This window comes from Myotis lucifugus, unplaced genomic scaffold (genome assembly GCF_000147115.1).
Source record: "Myotis lucifugus unplaced genomic scaffold, Myoluc2.0 scaffold_649, whole genome shotgun sequence".
NCBI classification, from domain to species: Eukaryota; Metazoa; Chordata; class Mammalia; order Chiroptera; family Vespertilionidae; genus Myotis; species Myotis lucifugus.
In genome coordinates this window covers 245258-268644 of record NW_005871697.1, presented here as the reverse complement: position 1 = coordinate 268644, position 23387 = coordinate 245258, and the positions used below count along the sequence as shown (strand labels likewise).

Sequence of the window (23387 nt, the reverse complement as noted above, 5' to 3'; positions counted from 1 at the left end):
AGGGATAGACAGATAATACGACGATGAATGGATAGATGGTTAGCCTAGGATCACAACTGAGGCAGGGTCTCAAAGAATCTAGAAACTTGGGGCACCACTGGGTCATAACTGATCATTTCTAGATTAACCAAGAAACATTTTGACAACCTTTCTGAAATCTTTGTTCTTGATATCCCCCTTCCTCAAATTCAGGATGGTAGTTACCTCTAGGAGTAAATAGTGTCTAATTTCTTTAAAAAAAATCTCTGAAAACAAGAATGGCACCATAGTACATTTTGACCGAGCTGGAGGATTATTGATCATTATGTTAGTTTTTGACTTTGCTAACATTTCAGGTATTTCATAATAAAAGAGAAGAAAAAAATTGCCTACTTAGGTTGAGGGGTGCCATTACTCCAGAGAGGACAGACCCTGTCCCAGGCAGTGTTTCTGGGACAAGGGGGCAGCTGAGATGATAAAGCCTGGGGCCAAGTTCCGGGGGCTGGAAGAGGGGGGGGGTCCTTTGTGGGATGAGAAGGGAGGCACCTACCATCTTCAGCGAAGTCTCCAGGAGCTCCTCCTCCGACTTCTGGCGCAGGCAGTGCACCATGACCGCCGAGGTGGTGGTTTGACAGCCGGCAAAGGTAGCGATTTGCTGCAGAAATCACAGGGGACAGCAGCATTCAAGAGCCGAGTCCCTCCTGTCAACCAGTCGATGTTCCATCCCAACCTCAACTTCTAAAGGCATCGGGGGGTGGGAGTGGGTTGCAGGCATTTCTCTGGACCAGCAGGTCTGGGCCCTGGGCCCAGTCATGCCAATTCTGCCACCTCTTTGCCAGTTTCCTTCTCTCTCTTAAAATGGCCAAAGGATCTCAACGCTGGATGTCTGCAGAAGGGCAGCATGGAGTGGGCTTTAGGGCATGGCGTCCAGAATCCCACCGTCTGGTTTCAAATCTCGGCTCATCCTCTTACTAGCCTTTGGCCTCTATCTAGTGAATCGTGCACAGTGCGGCCAGAGGAGAAGTTGAAACAGAGAGAAGAAAGCAGGCTCTTCCATGGCGGGCCGTGGAGAGCGTACATTAAGGGGAGCTTGGGGGAAGGTGCTGTGAAGAATAAAAAGTCTTAAATTCCCTTCATTGGCCAATTTCTAGTTCCTGTGTGACAGCAGAATCTGCCCCATCTCTGCCACCTGTTTCCTCTCAATAAATCCCCCCTTTCCTGACTTAAGCCTGGCCAAGTGCACTTGTTGTTTACAACCAAAGAGTTCTGGAAAACCTTCTCAAAATTCTCACTGTCTTCGTTTCCTCCCCTCCTCTCTACCAGCCAGCCCCTTTCAGCCTGGCGGCTGCCCCCACTGAGCCACAAAACAACTCTCATCAGCGGACGGGGCCCACCCACCCCCCCGCCCGCCAACCCACCCCAGATTGCACTCCCTTCTTTGGATCCCTAACAGTCTCCAGATAAAGACAAATTCTTCCCCGGGTCCCAGGCAGCAGGGCCCCTGCCAATGTCCCCAACCTCAGCTTACTCCAGGTTCCCTCTGCTCTTTCTGCTCTGGCATCATCAGCCTCTCTCTCTCTCTCTCTCTCTCTCTCTCTCTCTCTCTCTCTCTCTGACACTTCCTCCTGCCACAGGACATTTGCACACGTCGCTCCTGCTTCCTCGGACATTCATTTCTCACCAAGCAGGTTACTGCTCATCCTGAGGATTGCACATTAGTGATCACTTTCTTCAGGGAGCCTTTCCCCCTGCACCCTGGACCAAGAGCTCCTTTTAAATTCTGTCATGATGTTAATTAAGTACCTCTCCTTCCTGCTCCAGCCATGGCTGACATTGTATAACTGTGTGATTATGTAGTCGCTACTCTGTCTCCTCCATTAGAAAGGAGGCCTCACAAGGCTGCTAGGAGTCCGGCTGTATCAAAATTATTTGTTGACCGGCCAGCATGGCTCAGTGGTTGAGCGTCCACCTATGAACCAGGAGGTTACATGCCTGGGTTATAGGCTCGATCCCCAGTGTGGGGCCTGCAGAAGGTAGCCGATCAATGATTCTCTATCATCATTGATGTTTCCATCTCTCTCTATCTCTCTCTCTCTTCATCTCTGACATCAATAAAAAATACGTATATTTTTAAAAATTATTTGTGGAGGCAACGAATGAATTGACGAATAAATTCTCCAGGAACCCAGCCTAGTCACAAGGCCCTCGGGGAGAAACCACTCCAGGCCCATATGTGGCCAGGGGCAGGGTCCCCAGAACTCAGGCCCTCTGAGGGATGAGACGTGGCGACAGTCCACTCCCCACCCTCGGCCCGGCAGCCCACCGTGCACACTCTGGGGAGTGTGGTCCTCAGGAGCCTGAGTCCCCGCTCTGCCCTGATTCCTGCTGACCTCGGTGAGGGGCCTCTGCTCTCTGGCCCAGTTTGCTCAAAGTAAAACTGGAAGGGAGGGTGAGGTGTCTCCTTGCTCCTCCACTCAGCCATTCTTCTGGGATGATCTGGGCGCGCCAGCTGAATCTCATGGCAATGCAGGCCCCCGAGGACTCCAGGGGAGCAGAGCAAAGGGGTAAGGGCTGCCCAGCATGAGACCTACCTGAGCTGTGGCTTTGATGTCTTTCTTGACCAGGCCAGAGGTGAGGGACACACCACTCTCAGAGATGGCCCGGTGGAAGAGATTCTTGGCCAGGGGAGATAACACCTGGGAGGGGAGTGGAGACGAAGAGAGTTGAGGCTCACGGGGAGGGGTCTTCAAGAGCTTCCCTAGCTCCATCCTGGCCCATTCCCCTGGGCTCAGTGGACATAACAGGGCCCCGCCTGGCCAGTTCCCCAGGCTGACCCTGAGGCCCTGTTTCTGTAAGAAAACCTCAGCTGGTAAAAGCCAAGGGCACAGAGCGAGGAACACAACAGGAAGTGTGTGGCAAGCGCCTACTGTAACCATCAAAAGATCTGAAAGAGTTTGGCAATTCCTGGTAACACTTTCAAGACAGAGTTCTGAGTCTACATTTCCATTCCTAAGAACTCACCCTCAGGAAAGTGATCCTGGAGGCACACGATGACGTCTAGGGGTGCCCGTGCTGCTCATGATGGGGAATACGGGCAGTGACCCCAGGTTCCAACATGATGGCATTGAGTAAATAAGCTACTTTTTAATTCTTACCATGGAATACTATAAAAATAAAATTATGGGAGAGCACTTCATGGTTAGGAAAATATTTATGTTAGATTGTGATGTTAAGGATGTTTTTTTAATGTAAAAAATCATAGATAAATGATAGATAGATAGATAGATAGATAGATGGATGAAAGGGTGAGTCATCAAAAACAATACTAGAAAAATAAGTGTCACCATGTCCATGGTGACGATTCCTGGGTAATAACATTGTAGGTGACCTGCTTTTCTTCTTTGGGCCTATCTGTACCTCTCCTCTTTCTCCACTTCACAAAATATAAAAGCTTCCTCTGAGTATTTAACTATGAAAGCAAACGTGTTTAAAATATGGTAGCAGCACAGACACTCTGCTCAGCTGTGAGGCAGCTGGAGGGGTTCTGGCAGCTCCCAGCGCCTTCTCATCTGGTTCTCCGTCTTTGGTTCTCTCTGTGTCCTCTCTGGCCCCATCTCCCACACCAGGCTCCCAGGTGTGTCTGTGTTCCCTGTCCCATCCCCACCCTTACGCCACCCTCCCCTCCCCTCCCTCTCTCACTTGCTTCCCCCAGCCCAGCTCCCTCCTGCGTTCACACAGACTGCTGTCCTCCTTCGTGGGCGTGGACAAACCACAAGACCCCTGTTCTTAGTGAGTGCTCATGGCCTCCTGACATGTGGATCTGGCTTTAGGCCACACAGAGACACTCGGCCCAACTCTCACAGCTGCCTCCTCTTCTTCATAATTTATACCCACCCTGTTCCCCAGGAGAAGCGAGGAGAGTCCTCATGGAGAAGGGATTAGGAACTCAACCAAGCCAGGAGGAATGTTGCAGGCCGGGGCTGGAGATGATTATGGCCCCAGGATGCTAGCGGAGCCCTGAGCTCCCAGGGGAGAGTGGGGCCATTAGCTTTCCACTATCTGCTCTGTGCAGAGTAGGGCCAGCCTTGAACCCAGGTCTTGTTAATAAAGGTCAGCGGTTCTCCCAGGGAGCCCATCTGTACCCACATCGGCGCCAGAAACACTTACAAGAACAGAGACACTTTCACCTCCCGCAGACTCTCCGAAGATGGTCACGGAGCCTGGGTCCCCTCCGAAGTTGGCAATGTTCTCCTGGACCCAGCGCAGCGCAGCCAGCTGGTCTAAGTGACCCCAGTTGCCCCGGCTGTGTTCATCCCCTGTGCTGTGGGTAAGAGAACAGTGTGGGGCAGTGGTGGGCGGGTTAAAGTCATCATGGCAGGATTCCCAGGACCATAGCTTGGGCTGGGCTCTAGGTGAGCCCTCCACAGCCCAGACTCACAGGTGTAGCATTGTTTGTTTAGCTCTCCATTCATTCACCTGGCATGTACTTACTGAGTATCTGCTATGTTCTAAGAGCCTGAAGCAAAATAGGCAAAATCTCTAACTACACGGAGCTCACACTACAGATCATCAACAAATAAACAGGTACATATCTACTTATATAAAAACCCTGTGTTAAGTTCATCACGACTCGGTCTGGCGACCAAGCGGAAGGAAGTCAGTCCTGCAGGGTTGTCTTGGCAACGGCTGCAACCTCCCCGGAGATGTTTCCAGAAGCTGTTTCTGGTGAGGGTGGGGTATGAGGCAGGAACCTGCCCTCGGAACGTGGACTCACTGAATCCTGGGTCCGTTTGCCAAGGGCTGCACCCTCCCCAGCTGTTTCCCGTGTGGTCTGAGAGAAGAACCCTCCCTTAGAGCACCAGGAGCACCCAGCAGCAGTCAGTCCTGGGTTGCTTAGGTGGAGGCCACGGCGTGGTAAACTCTGGGTCTGGCCCAACAGGGGGCATGTCTGACCTTCAAATCAGACCCTGACAGTAGAAAGGAGGGAGCCCCATTCCTCACAGAATCCGGTGTTGGATAGCTTGCTGTCAGTGGCCTGCCAGCCAGGAACCCCATTCTTCTGCACCCCAACTCTGACAGGCGGGAGGAGGGAGCCCCTTTCCTCAGAATGAACAGGTGGCCAGGTTGCTGTCAGGGGCCTGTCAGCTAGCAATCCTATTCACCTGCACCCTGGCTCCTGACAGCAGGGAGGAGAGAATATGTTTAAAGACCAACTATTGGAACAAAGTACCTCTAAAGCCAAAAGAAGCCATTGTTGGCAACAGAATAGAGAGTTAGAAACACTGATGAGAGAGAAACATCGATCAGCTGCCTCCTGCACACTCCCCACTGGGGATGTGCCCACAACCAAGGTACATGCCCTTGACCAGAATCGAACCCAGGACCCTTGAGTCTGCAGGCCGATGCTCTATCCATTGAGCCAAACCGGTTAGGGCAATTAATTCCCTTTTAATGTGCACGACTTTCGTGTACCGGGCTACTAGTAAGAATATATTGCCGAACCGGTTTGGCTCAGTGGATAGAGCGTCGGCCTGTGGACTGAAAGGTCCCAGGTTCGATTCCGGTCAAGGGCATGTACCTGGGTTGTGGGCACATCCCTGGGGGGAGATGTGCAGGAGGCAGCTGATCGATGTTTCTCTTTCATCAATGTTTCTAACTCTCTATCCCTCTCCCTTCCTCTCTGTAAAAAATCAATAAAATATATTTAAAAAAAAAAAAAGAATATAACACCAGTTAGTGAAAATGCTCTCAGGGTAAAAAAAAAACAGGGTCAGGGAAAAGGCAGGGGTGGGGCAGTGGGGTCTTATTTCAGATCAGATGTCTAGGGAAGGCCTCTCGGAGGCAGCCGCATCTGAGTAGAGATCTGAATGAATGAGCACAAGAACCTTGCAAATATCCAAAGAAAGGAATTCCAGGTGACAGAGTTGGCAGTGCAAAGGCCCCGGGGTCCAGTGAACAAAAGTGTGAATGCAGAACATGCAGCCAAGAGAAGGAAGTATTTGAAAGAGGTGTGAGGGGTGATGTTTGGATGTTGCCAAGGTTGGGCCCAAAGCTGGTGGGTCATTGGAAACCTCCACCAGAACAGTCCAGTGGTGTGGTCTGAGTAGAAACCTGACTGGTGTGGAGAGAGGAAAGACTGGAAGGGAAGAAGGCAAGGAGAGCTGATGGAGCAGTTTTAATGTAACGGAGAGCAGAGAAATGGGCCGGGGGGGTAGGGGGCATGAAAGAGATGAAGAGTCTCAATGAAGGCGTTGCATGCTGGGACATGACTCCCCTATAACCCTCCTCCAGGCCTACAGGTCTTTCCAATGAGTGTCCACCCCACCTCCAAACTGGCCATCAGCCATCACAGGATCTAAAGTCCTGGGGCCAGTGCATTGAGAAAACCTACCAGTAACTTTGCCCTAAGGAACCCTGGCTCCTGTCTCCATAGAGACTCCATGGAGAAGATTCTAGCTTTGGCTCCTGCACATGCCAAATGCGGAAGCAAACGGGACGAGTGACACTGACATTCCTCCTGGGAGGGTTGGCCTTTGGAATCAGATGCTCTACCACCTCCCAGCTCCAGCCACACGTTCCCTCACCCAGAAGCATTCAGCAAGCTCCTGCCCAAGTCTGCCCTTCCCTCCTTTCCCATGAGAGGTGAGGTGTTAAACCTGCTGCTCTAACTGCTGTGATGCTGTCATTCCAGAAGTGTGCCGTGTGCTGTGGCAGCACAGGGAAAAAGGAAGTGAGCATTTCAGAGGCGGGAACGTTTGAGTTGGGCCTTATGGGATGCATAGGAGTGGGTCAAGTAGAACAGGCATTCCAGGCAGAGGGAACAGCGCATGCAAAAGCTCAGAAGCAGATGGACGAGTGTGGTAGGGATATGAGACGGTGTGTGGAGCCCAATTATGAAGGGATTTGGACGCCTTCCTGGGGAACTGACATGACATGACCAGAGCTGGGTCCTGCCACCCTCACTTCAAGGGCCCATGTGCTGTGCAGAGTCCAATATCTTACCTGAAGAATCCCCAGATGCCCAGGCGGTACTGAATGATCACCACCACCACGTTTTCATGGGCAGAGAGGGCCAGCCCATCATAGGTTGATGCCCCGCCTACCACCAGAGCACCTCCATGGATCCACACCATCACCTGAACAGGGAGGAAGCAACCACATAGGTCACAGATAGGAAGCAGAGCTGGGAAGGACCTCCAAGGGTTGTCTGGTTGATCTGGACTCAAGGAGGCTGTTCTCTGAAGCTCATCAGCCCCCAGCAAAGGTGGGGCAATCAATCGCTCTCCTCTCCACTCCCCCAGCTGGGGCCAGGCCACCCCCCACCCATGCACCTGGCTTCCCCCGCCATGTCTCTCCAGCCCCAGTGCTGCCTGCTCCCAAGGCTCTTCATGCTGAGAATAGCATCACAGGAAAGGCCAAGGCCAACGGGGTCATCTTCCCCCAAATACTCCCATCATCCTCATGCCTGGGCCCTCACTCACTCATCACACTCTGCCTGGGAAGCTCTTGGATTTCAGCGTCATTAGTCACCTCTGTGCGGTGAATTAAAGTCCTCTCGTGTGTGTGAATGACTATCTCAAGAAGCACCCATGCCCCCAGTGGTATCTCTTCCTCACATCCCTCCCTCTGCACCCCAGGGACTGCCCCCAGCTTACCCACCCCCTCACATCCCTCCCTCTGCACCCCAGGGACTGCCCCCAGCAGACCTACCCCCACCTTCTGGCTGCCCATCTCTGGGCCTCTGCGTATTGAGGAAATGTTGCCTCACTGGGACAGTGCCCCAGCCAAAGACAATGAGGAAGGGAAATTAGATCAAGAACATCTCAGATATTGAGGCAAAGACAAAGACAAAGGACACGGCTTCTTGGACTTCCCCCGGCTCTGCCTCCACACCTCTGTGCCACCCTGGGACACTGGTCAGAGCAGCATCTTTGCGGCTGACAAACACCACCCATTGTCTCGATTTTTCAGAGAACACTTGCCCTGGTCCTGCCAACCCGACTGGGTGGCCTCGCCTTCCCTGATTCTCTGTCTATAAAGGGAGGTTGGGGTGTTGCCATCTCGGTGAGGTTCCTTCTAGCTCTAACTTGACTGGAAAGCATGCCTTAGCTTCTCTGGCAATCAGATTCCTAACCTTGCAACTATCAGTAGTCACGCTTGTCCCTCTGTTCGCATGAGAGAACGTGGAAAGAACTGACGATAGGTTACAGATGTAAAGCAAAGTCCCCGGGAGGCACCATGACTATCGCCGGGGGAAACTGAGGGATGGAAAACATGTGTTTCCTGGAGTCACATGGCCTGGCCAGGGAGAGCAAAGGAAGCCCGGGGCCCCTGAAATAGCCGTGGCTGGGATACTCCCCCCTCTGCCCCCACCACACTGCCTTCCTCCTCCCCAGTCCACACCTGGAGATCTCTCTGACATGGAACGCACACCTTACCGGCAGCCTGCTCTTCCTCCTCAAGTCTGCGGGAGTGTAAATGTTTAGGTAAAGGCAGTCTTCAGAGAACTTGAGAGGAATGTTCTCCTTTCTGATGGAAAAGAGTTCTGAGAGAACCTGGGCTGACATGGCATCTTGGGAGCACCTGGGGTGTGGAGGGGCAGAGAAATATACTCAGGTTCAGCCGAAACTGCACACAGAGGCATGGCCTGGGAGCTCTGTGCCTGTGCAAAGCTGCTCTTACCAGAGATAAGACGTTGAGTGGGTAGGAAGCCATGAGCGGGGGCCCTGGGCCTCACTAAAGCCTTCCAGGATCATGTATAGCGAGAAGGCCTGGCTCCTCTCCTTGTCCTGGCAATTTCGGATGCACCAGATCAAGGACAGGAGGCTGCCTAGCTACTGCCCACCTGGGCCATGGTCGTCCTGCTCACCCTGGACACAGCCCGGCTCTGTGCTGGGCTCCCGTAGAGGGTGCAGTGGGGCCGTGCGCCTCCACCAGGTAACCCAGGTGGTTGATTCCACAGGAGACTCCCATTCACTCAAATGGCAGCAGGCGTGTGGGGCCTGTGACAGCTCAGGGGTCTAATATTTGCAGGGCGACATCAGGAGAACCTCCGCAGCCCCTGGTTTCCGAGGTGACCCTGAGTGAATCCCTTCCCTGCTCTGGGCCCTCATCTGCCAGGTCTGAGTGAGGGGAGTGGTTTCTGGAAGAGTCTTGCACCCCTGACATGCTAAGTGTCTATTACCAACCCATCCGTCCCAGGCAAGTGCTGTTGCTTGCCCTAATAACAGATTGTGAGCAGCCGGCACAGATGACAATGGGTAAGTCCTCCCAGTGAATCAGGCATTCACTACTCCTTGTGACCAGGTAACTAGACACACCTGGGAACTGAGAACTTGCCAGCTCCACACCCCAAAGCACTCCCACCCACACACCTGCTGGCTCACCCCACTCTCCAAATATAGCGAAGTCCAAGTCAGGAGAATAAAGAGTCAGTACCTCTGATTCCCATTAGCAGCTTAATTTAAAAAAATTTTTTTTCCAAAGTACATATCCTATTCTAACATATTACATAATGTATGTATTAATTTGCATATTGTTATCATCTATCTCTCCCAGCTGGAGCACAAGCTCCATGAAGGTAGGAATATCTGTTTCCTTCACTAATGGAGCCCAGGAACGTAGAACATGCCTGGCACACAGAAGGTGCTCAATAAACACTTGTTGGATAAAAGGCTCTAGCATGCTGTGGGAGTTCGGGAATTTGTTCTTGTTGTTTATAAATATATTTTAATTGATTTCAGAAGGAGGGAAGAGGAAGAGACAGATAGAAACATCAAGGATGAGAGATAATCATTGATCAGCTGCCTCGTGCACACCCCCTACTGGGGATTGAGCCCATAACTCGGGCATGTGCCCTGACCCGGAATCAAACTGTGAGTTCCTGGTTCATAGGTTAATGCTCAACCATGAGCCACGCGGGCTGGGCTGGAATGGTTTTAAGGATCTACCGTATCTTAAGGATCCAGAACAATGGAGAAGGCACTCAAAGGTGTGCCTTGGCACTTGCCCGCATGCCTTTGAGGCAAAGGTTCTACTAAAAGATGGCAACACTTACATAGGAGGGTAGGAGGTGGTGTTCTTCACGAAGGTCCATGGCTCTGCAGGCTGTGGAGGAGCAAACCTCAGGGGTCCGAGCGGCGGCTTGGCAAAGGGGACTCCCAGGAAAACGGCCACGGGCTGTGCAAAGCCTTCTAGGCTGACATACTCCCCCAGGACCTGGCCCTGCATGGTGTCCACCACAGGGGGCGAAGGTGGGTGCCCTGTGGGTGTGGAGAGGAAATGAGGACAGGCCCAAGGTGAGAGGTTGGAACTGGACTCCAGGTGGGTCTTGCCCCAGGTGACCCTGAAAGTGTCCCCTCAACTCCTAGGCCTCCATTTCTTCTTACGTCAAAAAGAGAGGAGGTGAACCGGCCTTCCTAACTCATAGGGTCCTAAGGAGCCCGTGGGAATTGGAGGAATCACAGCATCAAGTACAACATCAATGCAAGGAGAGCTGCTGGGCACGAACAAGACATATGGTTTCCATGCTTAGGAGCCTCTGGAAACCATTTCCATTGAGGTGCTGGTGCTGAGCTGCAGGAGCAAAGGGGGAGCAACAGGCAGCCCCTCTTCTTAGCACCCTGGTCCTTGTAGGGGAAATGAGCCACATACACACTGGACCCTACTGCTGGGAAGGAAGAAGGAAGGGGTGGGTGTCATGAGAGAGGTATCCGTTAGGTGTTACAGGAGCAGAAGAGGGAGCAAGGCCTTCTGATTGGAGGCCTCATGGAGGCAGTGCCCTTGGTGCTAGGACTTGTGGGGAAGACTGAACAAGGGGAGATGGAAAGGGGCGGGGTGGGGTGGGGGTGGGGGAGAGACACCACAAGGCAAGACCTGCCCGAAGAAGAGAGAATGACTCATTGGGCCAGAGCGATCTAAGGGGAGTGGAAAATTATCCTGGAATGAGAAGCTTCATGTCTGCCAGGGCCTCGGGTGCCGGGCTAGGGGTCTGGGCTTTACGCAGTGGGTCCATGAGCAGAGCAGCCGTGAATATTCTGGAGAACGAGAGAGCGGCACAGTCGGCGTGACGAGGTTATAGTGGCTCTGAGCAGGGACACCGAGCGGGGAGAGTCCGTCCTCACTGGGCTGAATTCACCTCCTGCAGCCTCCGTATCAGCCCTGGTTCTACCTGCCATGGACCATCCTGAACTCGCAGCCAGGATGGGCCCTTCCTCCCATCTCCTCTTGCCCATCCCCGCAGCCCCAGTGCGTTCAAACATTCCCCTTTGGAAGTGGTTCCTAGCCTCTCAGCCTCCAATGGCTCCCCTGCAGGTCCTGACAAAAGGCCAACATCTCCCTCAAAGTGTGTGGCCAGAACAACAGCAACAACAACAAAAAGAGTAAATCAAATCCGGACTTAGAAAACTCCCCAGTGACACTGGAGACACTGTTATGCAAAGGCATGTTACACACAGCACCCACCTCTCTGGTCATGAATAGCCAATCCCGTATTAGTGGGCCGTTTAGGATGTTCTCCTTGGTTGTGGTGGCTAATGATTACAATGGGCATCGAGATGGACTTCCTTGGAAGCGTGAGCCTCAAGCTATAAATACAGTGATGTCTATGAGGAATGTTGCAGAAGGGCGTGGCCCCTGACCCGATGTGGGGGACATAGAAGGGAAAGAAGATGAAAGAGCTGCTCTGACCCCGAGTTCCATTTCAGACAGGTGTAGGGGAGAAGTCAATGAAATATTGGGTGAGAAGACACCACAGGAAGTGAGCCCTTTAAGACCGGAGGAGGCCAGGTGAGCGGGCCGAGTAGAATCATCTCCCTGAAGGTGATGATGTGTGTGATGTCACTGAGGAGGCCAGTGGGAGAGAGAAGAGAAAACGCTGCAGAGAACGCACAGGGGAAGCTGTGGCTGAGACTGAGTGGCGGGAGGCGGGCACCGTGGTGGGTGCAGGGTGGAGGTGAGAGCGTGGAGGCCACGAGGGAAAGGGTGCCACGCATGCCGAGTGCTTCAAAGAGGGGAAGGAGGGTGACGTCTGAGAAGAAACCAGACTTGATAAGAGCCTGGCCTTTAGGAAGTCAATGATAACCTTCAAGAGACATGAAGAGCCCAGTAGCCCAATTGGCCAGGGTGAAAAAGAGGGTGATTGGGTTGGGAGACCTACACAGTAATGGTAACAGTGGCAGTTCCCACGTATGTTATAGGTCATGTTTACATGTTGGGCATTTCCTGTGTATCAGATGGGCATCCTGGTGCACTGAATCTTCCCCAGAGCCTTGCCAGGTAGGTAGTAGTCTGACCATTTTACAGATGAGAACACGGAGGAAATGGAGGCAGCCACAAATGGGCTTTCTAAAGAGGGAAACGGGATAGCCTTGCCAGGAGGTGGCAGCAGTGAGGGAATGCTCCACTCCTAACTTGGCTCCTTTCTTACTCTGCCCTGACACTCAGTTTTGGGCCTCTCGGAGTGCATGCCACCAGGAAGAAAGAAAGTCTAGATGGGGCCTGGGCTGTCAGGAAGGAAGAAGGAAGAAGGAAGGAGGTGGATGTCATGAGAGGCCCCATGAAGAAACTGTATTTTCTTTAATCTGGCCTTTATTTTCTTTTAATATATTTAAATATAGTTTTATTGATTTCAGAGAGGAAGGGAGAGAAAAACATCATTGATGATAGGGAATAACTGATCAGCTGCCTCCTACACACCCCTCACTGGGGATCAAGCCCGCAACCTGGGCATGTGCCCTTGACTGGGATCGAACCCAGGATCCTTCAGTCCACAGGCCGATGCTCTATCCACTGAGCCAAACTGGCTAGGGCTGGACTTTTTTTTTTCCTTTGATTCTAACTGGCCTTACCCAGCACCCTGACTCATTCAACTTCCCTCTCCCTTGCTTGATCATATAGCCCAAGCATGTCAAACTCATGACTGATGGGCTGTGAGTTGGACATGTTTGATGTAGCCCTCAGGACTACTGGTCAGCATCCAGCAGTCTTAGGAACAAATCTTCACCATGTCTTTTATTTTCTGTTCTGATACATTGACTGACATCCCAGGTATGGCTGACTCTGGAGGGACTGCCCCTGCTCCCCTTAGAGTGAACCAATTCCTAGAGATAGTCATCAAATTGCCCTTCTAGCATGCCAGAGTCTGTACCCCTGCCCCCCTACCTCAACAGCTTCTTTCTCAAGCTACCACGCCCCAGCCACTATCTTCCTGCCCTAATTACTCCAGGGCCAGATCCCTGCCAACCTGCCAACTGCCACTGAAATTGGCTATTTGCATAGCTTGCCCTGACCTGCAACCACCATCAAGACTCTTGTCACACTCCCTACCTCCTCCCTCCATCTTGGGACCTACCCGCTGCTTCACCTTGAGGCCATCATGGTGGTGGGCCCCCTCTGCCTTTGGAAACTGGGAGTAACAACCTATTTTCTCAATGAAGTGGCTCCTGATCTGCTGGCCCTCCAGCAGTTTCTATTAATACAGGACACTTTTTTTATTTTTATTTTTTGGTGCCCTTGGCCGAACCTGGGACCCTTCAGTCCACAGGCCAATGCTCTATCCACTGAGCCAAACCAGTCAGGGCAATACAGGACACTTTAAAACAACCCCTTTATTTAAGGATTCTTCCGTGGCACTTCCTCCAACCCCAAAGAATCAACCCATTTCATCCTCAGGAGAACCCCCCTGTCCCCCCATCCCCAGGGAGGTGTAACATCATCACACATTTTAGAGAAGGAGGTGCCCTAAGGACACACACGCCCGTGGAGTCGATGTTAATATGCTGCTAAGCCGCTCTCCACGATTTGGCCACATCTGGACCGATAAGCAGGGGAAATAAACAAGCTCCTGCAGGTCCTCGTCCACAGGGGTGAGGTGAGCGGTGGTCCGTCTCCACGGCTCCTCACCCCTGGGTCTGCTGCAGACTCGGGGATGGCACTCCCATCACGCTGTTTGGGAACCGCACCTGTCATGGGTTTGCCCAGTACGCAGCTCCCCCACCTCACACCAGACACGGATTTCCAAATATGCCCCCTCCCCCTGCTATTTGCATTTCAGAAGGACTCACCCCAAACTGTGCAAGCGGCCAGGGAACCCAGGACCAGAGCCAAGAAACCCATCCTGGGAGGACAGCAGCTCCAGGGCCACAGCTCTCTGTCTCCTTGCAAGTGCCTCTGCCTCCAGGGGCTGTGACCTTTGCCCCTCAGCTCCCTGTCATCAGCTCCCGCCCCACTGCCGCCCTATGGCCTCATCAGGAAGCAACACAGAAGCTCCTGGTCTCCCAAAGGGCTGCTCAGGGCACAGCCAGGGCCTCCAGGCCACGCCCACCCAGAGTTGACCCTCTTTCCCCTAAACAGCCTGGACACAGCTCTCAGGTTACCTGATTGTCAAACAACTTGTTACATAAGGGTTTCTCCCTTGGACACTTCAACCTTAGCAGGCAGTGAGCTTCCCAAGGCAGCAGACAAGGGGAGGCGGTGGTCTCAGAACTAGGCTGCAAACTTTGTGAGCAACTCTCAGCCCCACAGCTGCTCAACTGGGGAATTTAGGACAAATCTCTTAGCTTCCCATGTGGTGTGTGTGTGTTGGGGGGGAGGTCAGTCCCCAGAGGTAACTGCTTCTATAAAGATTGCCCTGGCCCGAGCCAGTTTGGCTCAGTGGATAGAGTGTCATCCTGCAGAGTGAAGGGTCCCAGGTTTGACTCTGGTCAAGGGCACATACTCAGGTACCTCTGGTCAGGCTCGGAGGCAGGGGGCAACCAATCTGTGTGTTTCTCTCACATCGATATTTCTTTCCCTCTCACTTCCACTCTCTTTAAATATCAATAGAAAAATATCCCTGGTTGAGGATTTAAAAAAAAATTTAAAAAAAAAAATTGCCCTGGGGTGCGGTTCCTTACTTTATCAAAGAAAAAAACACGGGTCATGAAGCGCACCCGGATAAAGAGCACCCATATCTCTACCCACATGGGACAATCTGTGTTGTCCTCTAAGCAGAGGCTATTTCTAATCACCACCACACACACACACATACACACACACACACACACACACACGCACACACACGCACACACACGCACGCACGGGCCTTTGCAATCTGGGAACACCACCTGGCTGCTAGCCTCTGAAGACTGTAGGGTGTTGTATCAGCATCTTCAGAGCCCCAGGGTGAATTATTCTTCTGGTCCCACTGTTCAGCCACACCAGGGACACCAACCCGTTCTGCAGGGGCAGCCACCTCCAGACCTCGCCCCGTTCCCGCCTGGCTCAGAGTTATCTGCAGAAGGGATGGGTGAGGCTGGAGTCTGAAGCCAGACCTCAGCGTGGCTCACATGCATAAGCCCCCTGCCTCACATGAACGAGATGCAGTGTTTCTTGTGTCAGTGGGAGGCGGCTGGGAACACAGCTTTCCCTTGGGAGCTCCCTCAGGTTTCCCGTGTGCAAATGGATTATCTGGAGAGTAAAATCCTAGGAATTTTCCTTAACTCCTAAGCAGCTGGTCAAGTCTTAGGAGAGAAGACACCCCCTAACCCCTCTATGTCCATCAATTTACTCAACAGATATATGGTGAGCATGCACTCAAGCAGCACTGGACAACTGTGCCCTTCACTTGGCTTTGCCCTTCACTTGGTTTGCCCACTAATCATGGCATGAATCGGCATAGGCTTTGTGGTGGAGAACACGGCACAGGCAGACCAGGAGTTGGGGGGCCCACTGGGTGACCCTGGGGGTCCCTTTCTGGAGAAAGAGAGGCAGTGGGTGGCTCCTGTACCATCCACTCCAAACCAAAATTCTGTGGATCTAGAATTCTGTGACATTTTTCTGGAACCTCAGTTATTTTCATATTAACATCCGTTTTCTGCCATGTCAGCTCACCATCTGTACTATTGTAAGCAATTTCCCTCCAGTGTCTTTTACTTTAAACACACTCACTCAACAAGAAAATGTTACATAATGGCCATACGTGGAAGACCTGGATGACTTTCCACAAATAAAGGTGAGCACGGAAGGTGTGTCACTGCATTTTAAAAAAGTAAAATGTTGGCAAACATAAAAAGTGAATAATAAGTAATAATACCGCTAATTGATTTACAAAAGTGCAGACCCGAAAATAAGTTCCCCAATGGGTAAAGTGGACGGTGGGTGGTCAGTAACATCAGGGCAGGGACATCTTGTCCACCACCATGACCACAAGTTAGGGGACCAGGCACCAGCTTGATCAAGGGTCACCCTTAAGGCAGCCAATTCACTGAGCCTCAGAGAACCTCTCCTTGTTGACACTCAGATCACTGGGCACAAATCACATTAAGTTCTCCAATCTCAATGACCTTGAGGCTGCGTTGTAATTAGGTGGTGACCCCCAGGGGTCAACCTGGTCCTAGGACCTATGGGGACAGAGCAGGTGTGGGAAATTTTAGCCTGGGGGTGGGTCCCGGAGAGGAGAGCTGCACCCCCTCCCCCATGGACATAGATGGTCATCTGACATGGCACAAACCACTGGCAGTGGGGCCGCCGCCAGCAGGCAGGCAGTAGGGCCTCCTAGTTTAGCTCCTGCTGAGTAAGCATGCATTGTGAAATCAGGGTAAATGATGGTGCGAGAGTCCCAGAATCTCAGAGGTTGGTTTCTTGCTTATGAAAAGGACTGGGGTGCCGTTGTTCTCCACAGGGTCCCTCAGGGACCTACCAGGGGGTCGGCAAACATTTCCTGTAAAGAGCCAGCTAGTAGGCATTTTAGACTTTTGGGGTCATAGGGTCTCTGTGGCAACTACTCAACTCTGGTAGCAAAAGCCTCATAGGCACCCCCCAGGGAAGTAGGCATGGCTGTGTCTCAATAAAACTGTATTTTAAAAATAGGTGCTGGGCTGGATTTCGGGCATGGGTCAGAGGTTACTGATCCCTGATCTACGTGGCGTGGCTTTGCCACCCTTACCTCATGGTTTCGCATGTTTCCTCTCTGCTCCTCCAAACCTTGTCACCTCTTAATTCCCAGGACAACCAGGAGAAGGCGTGGACAGTTTGGGGCACTGGTGCGCTCTGGCAATCCTCGGGGTAAGAAAACACACAAAACGCTTTTTAGTGTGAGGTCGCTGTATTCGCCCAGATGTCTGTAAGACAATCTACAACAATTTGAGTTTGCTGAGCCCTTTCCAGAATATAGTTCAATCTTAACTTTTCTGGGCCAAATTTGTACATGTTTTTCTGATTTACTCTTTCTCTTCTTCTTATTCTTGAAAGGCTGAAGGAAACTCTTAAGAGAGCAGTTCTAGCAAGCAGGGACTGAGTCTACAATCAGGCTCTTATCATTGAAGGCAAAGAAGTACAAAAGTTCAGTGTTCAGCAAAGTGGAGTACATTTATTCCTGGAGTTATGCAAAGTTATTTAAGACGGTGTGTGAACACACTTAAAGCATTTATGTAATGGTTATGTATTGACTTTGCTGTGTACTAGAAAACAAAATCCCTAATATCAAAGTCCGTGATTGAATGGATATTACTTATGGCAGGAAATTGCTAGCTGTCCATTAAAACCCATCCCGCACGGGGAGGTGAACACGCAATGCAGGGTACAGATGATGTGTTGTAGGATTGTGCACCTGAAACCTGTATCAGTTTGTTAACCAGTGTCACCCCAGTAAATTCAATGGAAAGGGAAAAATGTAGAAACCCATAGAACACTGTTTTTAAATGTTCATTTAAAAAGGTTCTCCACTTCCTAATAAAGAAGGATCGAGCACTTGCATTTATTTCCACTCCGTCCCCAAATTCTTCTTCAAGGACATGAAATAGTCTTGAAAGGCACACGCCGCCATGTACCAACAGAATGGCTGAGGGGACGAAGGTAAAAGCAGGATGAAGCTGTGAGAGGCCAGAGCAATGACCACTATTTGCTGAGCAGAGAAAGTGGAAGTTGACGCATGGGGAGGAGGGAGTCCAGGACAAAGGGATTCAACATGGAGAAGTTTCTGGAAGTGGGGGTGCAGAGATCCCCATGTGTGCACCTGGGGAGTGCAGCTCTCTGCCCTGAGGCCCAGCCCCAGGGCAGTGTTCCCACAGGGGCTCGGTCTCTGCCAGTCCTGGAACTGAACTGAACCCAGGGAACCCAATCGCCTGATTACAACAGCGATCAGAAGCCTTGACAGTAGCAACATAATATGATTTCTGCCCAGAAATCTGAGGGTCAAAAGGAGGCAGTGTCCTGAAGCTCAAGAAATGGCTGCAGTAACAGTGACCCCTGGTGACGCCAATGCCTGGTCACCTCCCTCCTCGTGGTCCTGAGGGTGGACTGCCGGGGTTCTTGTCCCAGCATCAAGAAGGGTTCAGGAATCTGGAGGAGGCTGTGTGCAGATGACATAGAAATCCAGAGACTAACAAAGAGTCCGGAGACGAAAGATAATTTAGAAAGGCATTGGGGGTCAGAGGACCTTCAGCTAAAGGAACTGAAGACTCCCTCCTTGTCTAGGACCCTTGCTTTTTATTAACACAATTTGTCCTAAGGCAAGGCGGAGATAATACACTTCAAAGGGTAAGGTTTCAAAGGGTACAGAAGCATTGTCAGTTTGGGGAATAGCCTACAGCTGTACAGGTGTTTGGCCAGTAGGAGGCAATAACATGTAGATTAAGATGCCTTTTAACTGTCTGGCAGCCAAGCAACCAATTTAATGTATCCTATTCAGGTTTGGGGAAATGCCTTTAGCCATTCCCAACAGGTGACTACATGTGTGACTCAACCCTGTTGAGTCCCCAAGTCTCATCAACCTTTTGATGAAACTCTTGAAATTATGACATGCTGGAATTGGTCTACGGCAGTGGACAACGTTGTCCCTGCCCTTGTATTACCAAGTGATCTTCCATGACCCTCTCTTCCTATCAAGTAACTTGTTCTGTGGAATGCAATTTTGTAAATAAATTATTATACTTAACCAAACGAAGCAAGGAAATATCCAGTCATTAATAAGAATAAACGTGTCGTAGTCCTCTGAAAATACCAAAGTACTGACAACAACACGGAGCAGCCGGAAATCTCTTAGTCTGCTGGTAAGGAGGGCACATTTGTGTAACCATTTCAGGAAACTTTGGGTGTGCTGAATAAAGTTGCCATAGGCAACCGCCTGGGACCCACAAAAGCCAGTGGTAGATAAAGATCCAAAAGAAAGGCATGCATGCAGGTTGTCACTGAATGCCAAGTTCTAGAATATTCATAATAACCTATTCATAATACCCGGAGACTGGAAAGTATCCAAGTGCCCAACAAGAGTAGAATGGGTAATTTATGACCTATTCACACACATAATAAGTCCACAGCAATGATGAAAAACCTGCAGCCACATACTGAGTGTCACACGCATGATGTAGAGAGAAAGAAGCCTGATGCAGGAGTGCACGATTCTGTTTAGATGAAGCAAAACACCCAGGATAATGACAGCACGCTGCTAGTCAGGATGGAGGTGACCATCTTGGACAGATGGGGTGGGGCAGGGCCTGGACCTGAGTTCCAGATGCTGGGATGCTGACCATCTCCTGTGCCTTGATGTAGGGGCTGGGTACACAAGCATGACCAGTCAGTGACAATTCATCAGGGCACCATATATAATATATATAGAACATATATACTATACTATATATTATATATCACTAAACTATCCTATATAATAAAAGCCTAATATGCTAAGTGTCCGGTCGCCCAGTCAACCAATCAAAGTGTAATATGCTAATGATATGCTAAGGCTGCTCAATCGCTAGCTATGATGTGCACTGATTACCAGGGGGCAGACACTTGCTGCTGGGGTCTGGCTGATTGGGACTGAGCAAGACATGCCCTGGAGCCCTCCTGTGGTCTGGCTGGCCACCCCCCATGTCCCTCCCCAGCCCCGATTGTGCACCGGTGGGGTCCCTCAGCCTGGCCTGTGCCCTCTTGCAATCCGGGACCCCTCGGGGGAATGTCGGAGAGCCAGTTTCAGCCTGATCCCACAAGCCAGGCCAGGGGACCCCACTGGTGCACAAATTCATGCACCAGGCCTCAAGTCTATGATATAATATTGTCACACTAATTTATATATTAACCTATATGTCCTATTATACTCTATATCATTTCTTACATGTATATTATATTCCATTAAAAACTTAAAAATGTGTTCCAGGCCTTCAGAACATACTATCTAATGGAGGAGACAAGACTGTTACAGAAACATTACTAAAGACTATGTAAGTATTAGAAATAGAATAGAATGCAAATAGTCGATTGTGCAGTTATTTTAATCAGGACTCTAGTGTATGTACGCACAGAAATCCTATTTACCTTACCTAAAGCATATATTGAATATATTGGCTCTTACACAGGAAAATTCCAGGAGGTATATAGAGCTTCAAGTGTAATTATATAAAGGGGCCCAGATAGATTAGATTGATAGATGATAGGTGGATGGATGGACAGCCAGATGGGTAGATGAATTCACTTTTTAAAAAAATATATTTTATTGATTTTTTACAGAGAGGAAGGGAGAGGGATAGAGAGTTAGAAACATCGATGAGAGAGAAACATTGGTCAGCTGCCTCTTGCACACTTCCTACTGGGGATGTGCCTGCAACCAAGGTACATGCCCTTGACCGGAATAGAACCTTGGACCTTTCAGTCTGCAGGCCGACGCTCTATCCACTGAGCCAAACCGGTTAGGGCTGAATTCACTTTTTATCAATCATTCCTCCCCCCCCCGCCCCCCGCCGCCCCAAAAGAAAGAAGTCTGTTTCCTGCAGGTCAAGGTTAAAAACCACTCCTCTAGGCCTCCAAGGTATGCTCTAGCCACCTTGCCAAACGCAGCCACACTGCCCACTGGGCTGCCCCCCCCCCATGGCTGTTTCCACCACACCTTGCTGGCCTTTATCCTCCTGTCCAACCTTAAAGGCCCAACTTGAACTCTGAAGTCTCTTTGCCAACAAATTGCTTTGTGCTGTGACAAATCCCCTTCCTTCCCAGGGAATAAAACGAACTCTTAACACAAACTTTTAGCAGAACACAAGGCTGTGCCCAATGGGTCCATCTTGCTATGGGAAGGAGGTTTGTCTTGTGTACGCGTTGTCTGGGGCAGCGCCAGGCAGGGCAGCTTCCCGGGTGCATGGGTGAGCCCGCCTCCCCCTCTGCCCAGGGAAAAACCTTGACCTGCAGCCAGGCCCAGAGGCTGAGGGGGAGGAGAACTGGGCTTTGGGATTGGGCAGAAAGGTCCAGAGTCCAAAGTGCCCCTGAGGGAGGAACAGGGCGCCACAGGGGAGAGGAGGCGGCGCTTAGATTTGATGGGGACTTAGGAACTTCAGGAAAGAAAACCACGGCTGGCCCAGCCTCTGCTCTGCCTGCAAGTGCTTTCAGTCAGACTTCTCAGGTCAGAGAGCACCTTCTCACCTTCCAGATGCTATGGGGGGAAGGGACAAGGATAAATGGTAGTAGTTGGTAATTTAACTATTTGGACTTGTGTTCTTTTCCTTCCAGGTTCTACACGCTCCATCCCATCACACCCACCTAAAAGCCTGGGAGGGAAGCCTTTTTTTCCTCTTTTGTGATGCTGCCCTCTGCTGGACATTAGGAAATTCACAGGCAAAAACATCTGATTTGTTTCTGTAGTTTTGTTTGGATTTGATTTAGTGGTTCAGATCCAAGATTGTTTGGGAGGGGAAGAAAAGGATTTTCTGTAAAAACCTACATGTTTAATTAGAAAGAAATTAAATGTCTTGTTTTCTCAATTATGAGAAAGTAGAGGTGACTGTGAAATGCATGTGTTTCCTATGAAGTGACAGGACGCTTTTGGGAAGTGAATTTGTAGGACATAAGAATTTTTTTAAAAGGGCATGGCCTTTGACCCTGTACCTCTCCTGTAAATCCAGATGCCAGAAAGAATTTTAACTAAAAGCACTCATTCTCAAAGTTGTTCATCTAATGATGCCCACAGATGCCCAGGAGCCGGCTAGTGGCTAAAGAGACTGTGATGTCGCCACACCAGACAGGTGTGCAGGCAGGTTTTTTTTTTAAAGATCCTTCAGCAACTTGGAAAATGCATATGACACAATATTAATCCTCAGCAGTTCTTTTTAAAATATACTTTTAAATATATTTTTATTGATTTCCGAGAGGAAGGGAGAGAGGGAGAGATAGTAACATCAATGATGAGAGAGAATCATTGATCAGCTGCCTCCTGCACGCCCCACACTGGGGATCGAGCCCACAACCTGGGCATGTGCCCTGACCAGGAATTAAACCATGACCTGCTGGTTCGTAAGTCCATGTTCAACCACTGGGCCACGCCAACCTGGCTCACTAAGGAATTTTGGGGGGAATCCCTACACCTTTTCAGATTATTGTAAAACTAGAGGCCCGGTGCACGAATTCATGCACCAGTGGGATCCCGCAGCCTGGCCTGCAGGATCGGGCTGAAACCAGCTCTCCAACATCCCCCGAGGGGGGTCCCAGATTGTGAGAGGGTGCAGGCCAGGCCGAGGGACCCCACCGGTGCACGATCAGGGTCGGGGAGGGATGCAGGAGGATGGCCAGCAGGGGAGGGGCTATGGAAGGGCTCCAGGGCGTGTCAGGCCTGTCTCGCTCAGTCCTGATCAGCCAGACCCCAGCAGCAAGCCAACCTACCTGTTGGAGCATCTGCCCCCAGGTGGTCAGTGCATGTCCTAGTGAGCAGTTGAGCGGCCAAAGCATATCATTAGCATACTACGCTTTGATTGGGTGAATGGCTGACTAGGCGACTGGACATTTAGCCTATGAGGCTTTTATTGTATAGGACGAGAGGTCAGGGGTCCTAACTTAAATACCTCCCGAGGCCAGGTAACATCAGTGAGTGAAAAAGGCCAGGCACAGGCCTCGGGGGAGTCGTGGGGGCTGTGGGAAGCTGAGAGCTCGTGCCTTTGCTGTGGGGCTATCACCACTCAGGCCTGCGGACTGTGCTCTTGGGGGCCCTGAGGACAGCCGAGCCTGTAAGATGCCTGCGGAGGGTGGAGAGGAAAGGCTGCGTCTCATTTACACGAAGGTGCTGTGTGAGCTGTCGGAGGTCCTGGTTCCAGGTGAGAAAGCAGCTCCACTGCTGCTAGTTCTCTCCCCCCCCCCCCCCCCGGCCGCCCCCCGGGGGAAACTAGAAACATGGCCTTTAATGTGAAAGGCCCCGGATTTAAAATGGGCTGGAAACGAATTCCAAAACCACGTTTTGACCTTCTGTGGGCTGAAGAGAACGATTCTGGGGACCGGATTCAGACGATGAGCGGATGAACCTGATGGACCCGAAGTGACGGGCGCCTCAGAAACCCTCTTATTCCGCGTCCCTCGTGTGTCATCTTGAAGCCGTCACAGAGACACATGAATGACCCCGGCCCATGAGATCAGGGTGTAACAGGGATGATGCGGATATAAAAAGTGAAAGGGGAGGTGAC

The 23387-nt window shown here is 51.0% G+C and overlaps 1 protein-coding gene across 1 annotated transcript in view; it reads right to left on the bottom strand.

The window, feature by feature from the left end:
• LOC102417797 (liver carboxylesterase 1-like) overlaps positions 1-14123 on the bottom strand; it is a 20431-nt gene extending 6308 nt beyond the window's left edge. The window contains exons 1-7 of the mRNA XM_006105200.3: positions 14043-14123; positions 10037-10241; positions 8418-8562; positions 6982-7115; positions 4147-4300; positions 2571-2675; positions 530-634 (exon numbers count right to left, since the gene is read on the bottom strand). Of these exons, the coding sequence (XP_006105262.1) occupies positions 530-634; positions 2571-2675; positions 4147-4300; positions 6982-7115; positions 8418-8562; positions 10037-10241; positions 14043-14094 (900 nt within the window). The 5' untranslated portion in view covers positions 14095-14123. The remainder of the gene's footprint in view (positions 1-529; positions 635-2570; positions 2676-4146; positions 4301-6981; positions 7116-8417; positions 8563-10036; positions 10242-14042) is intronic.
• Positions 14124-23387: the final 9264 nt, after the last annotated feature.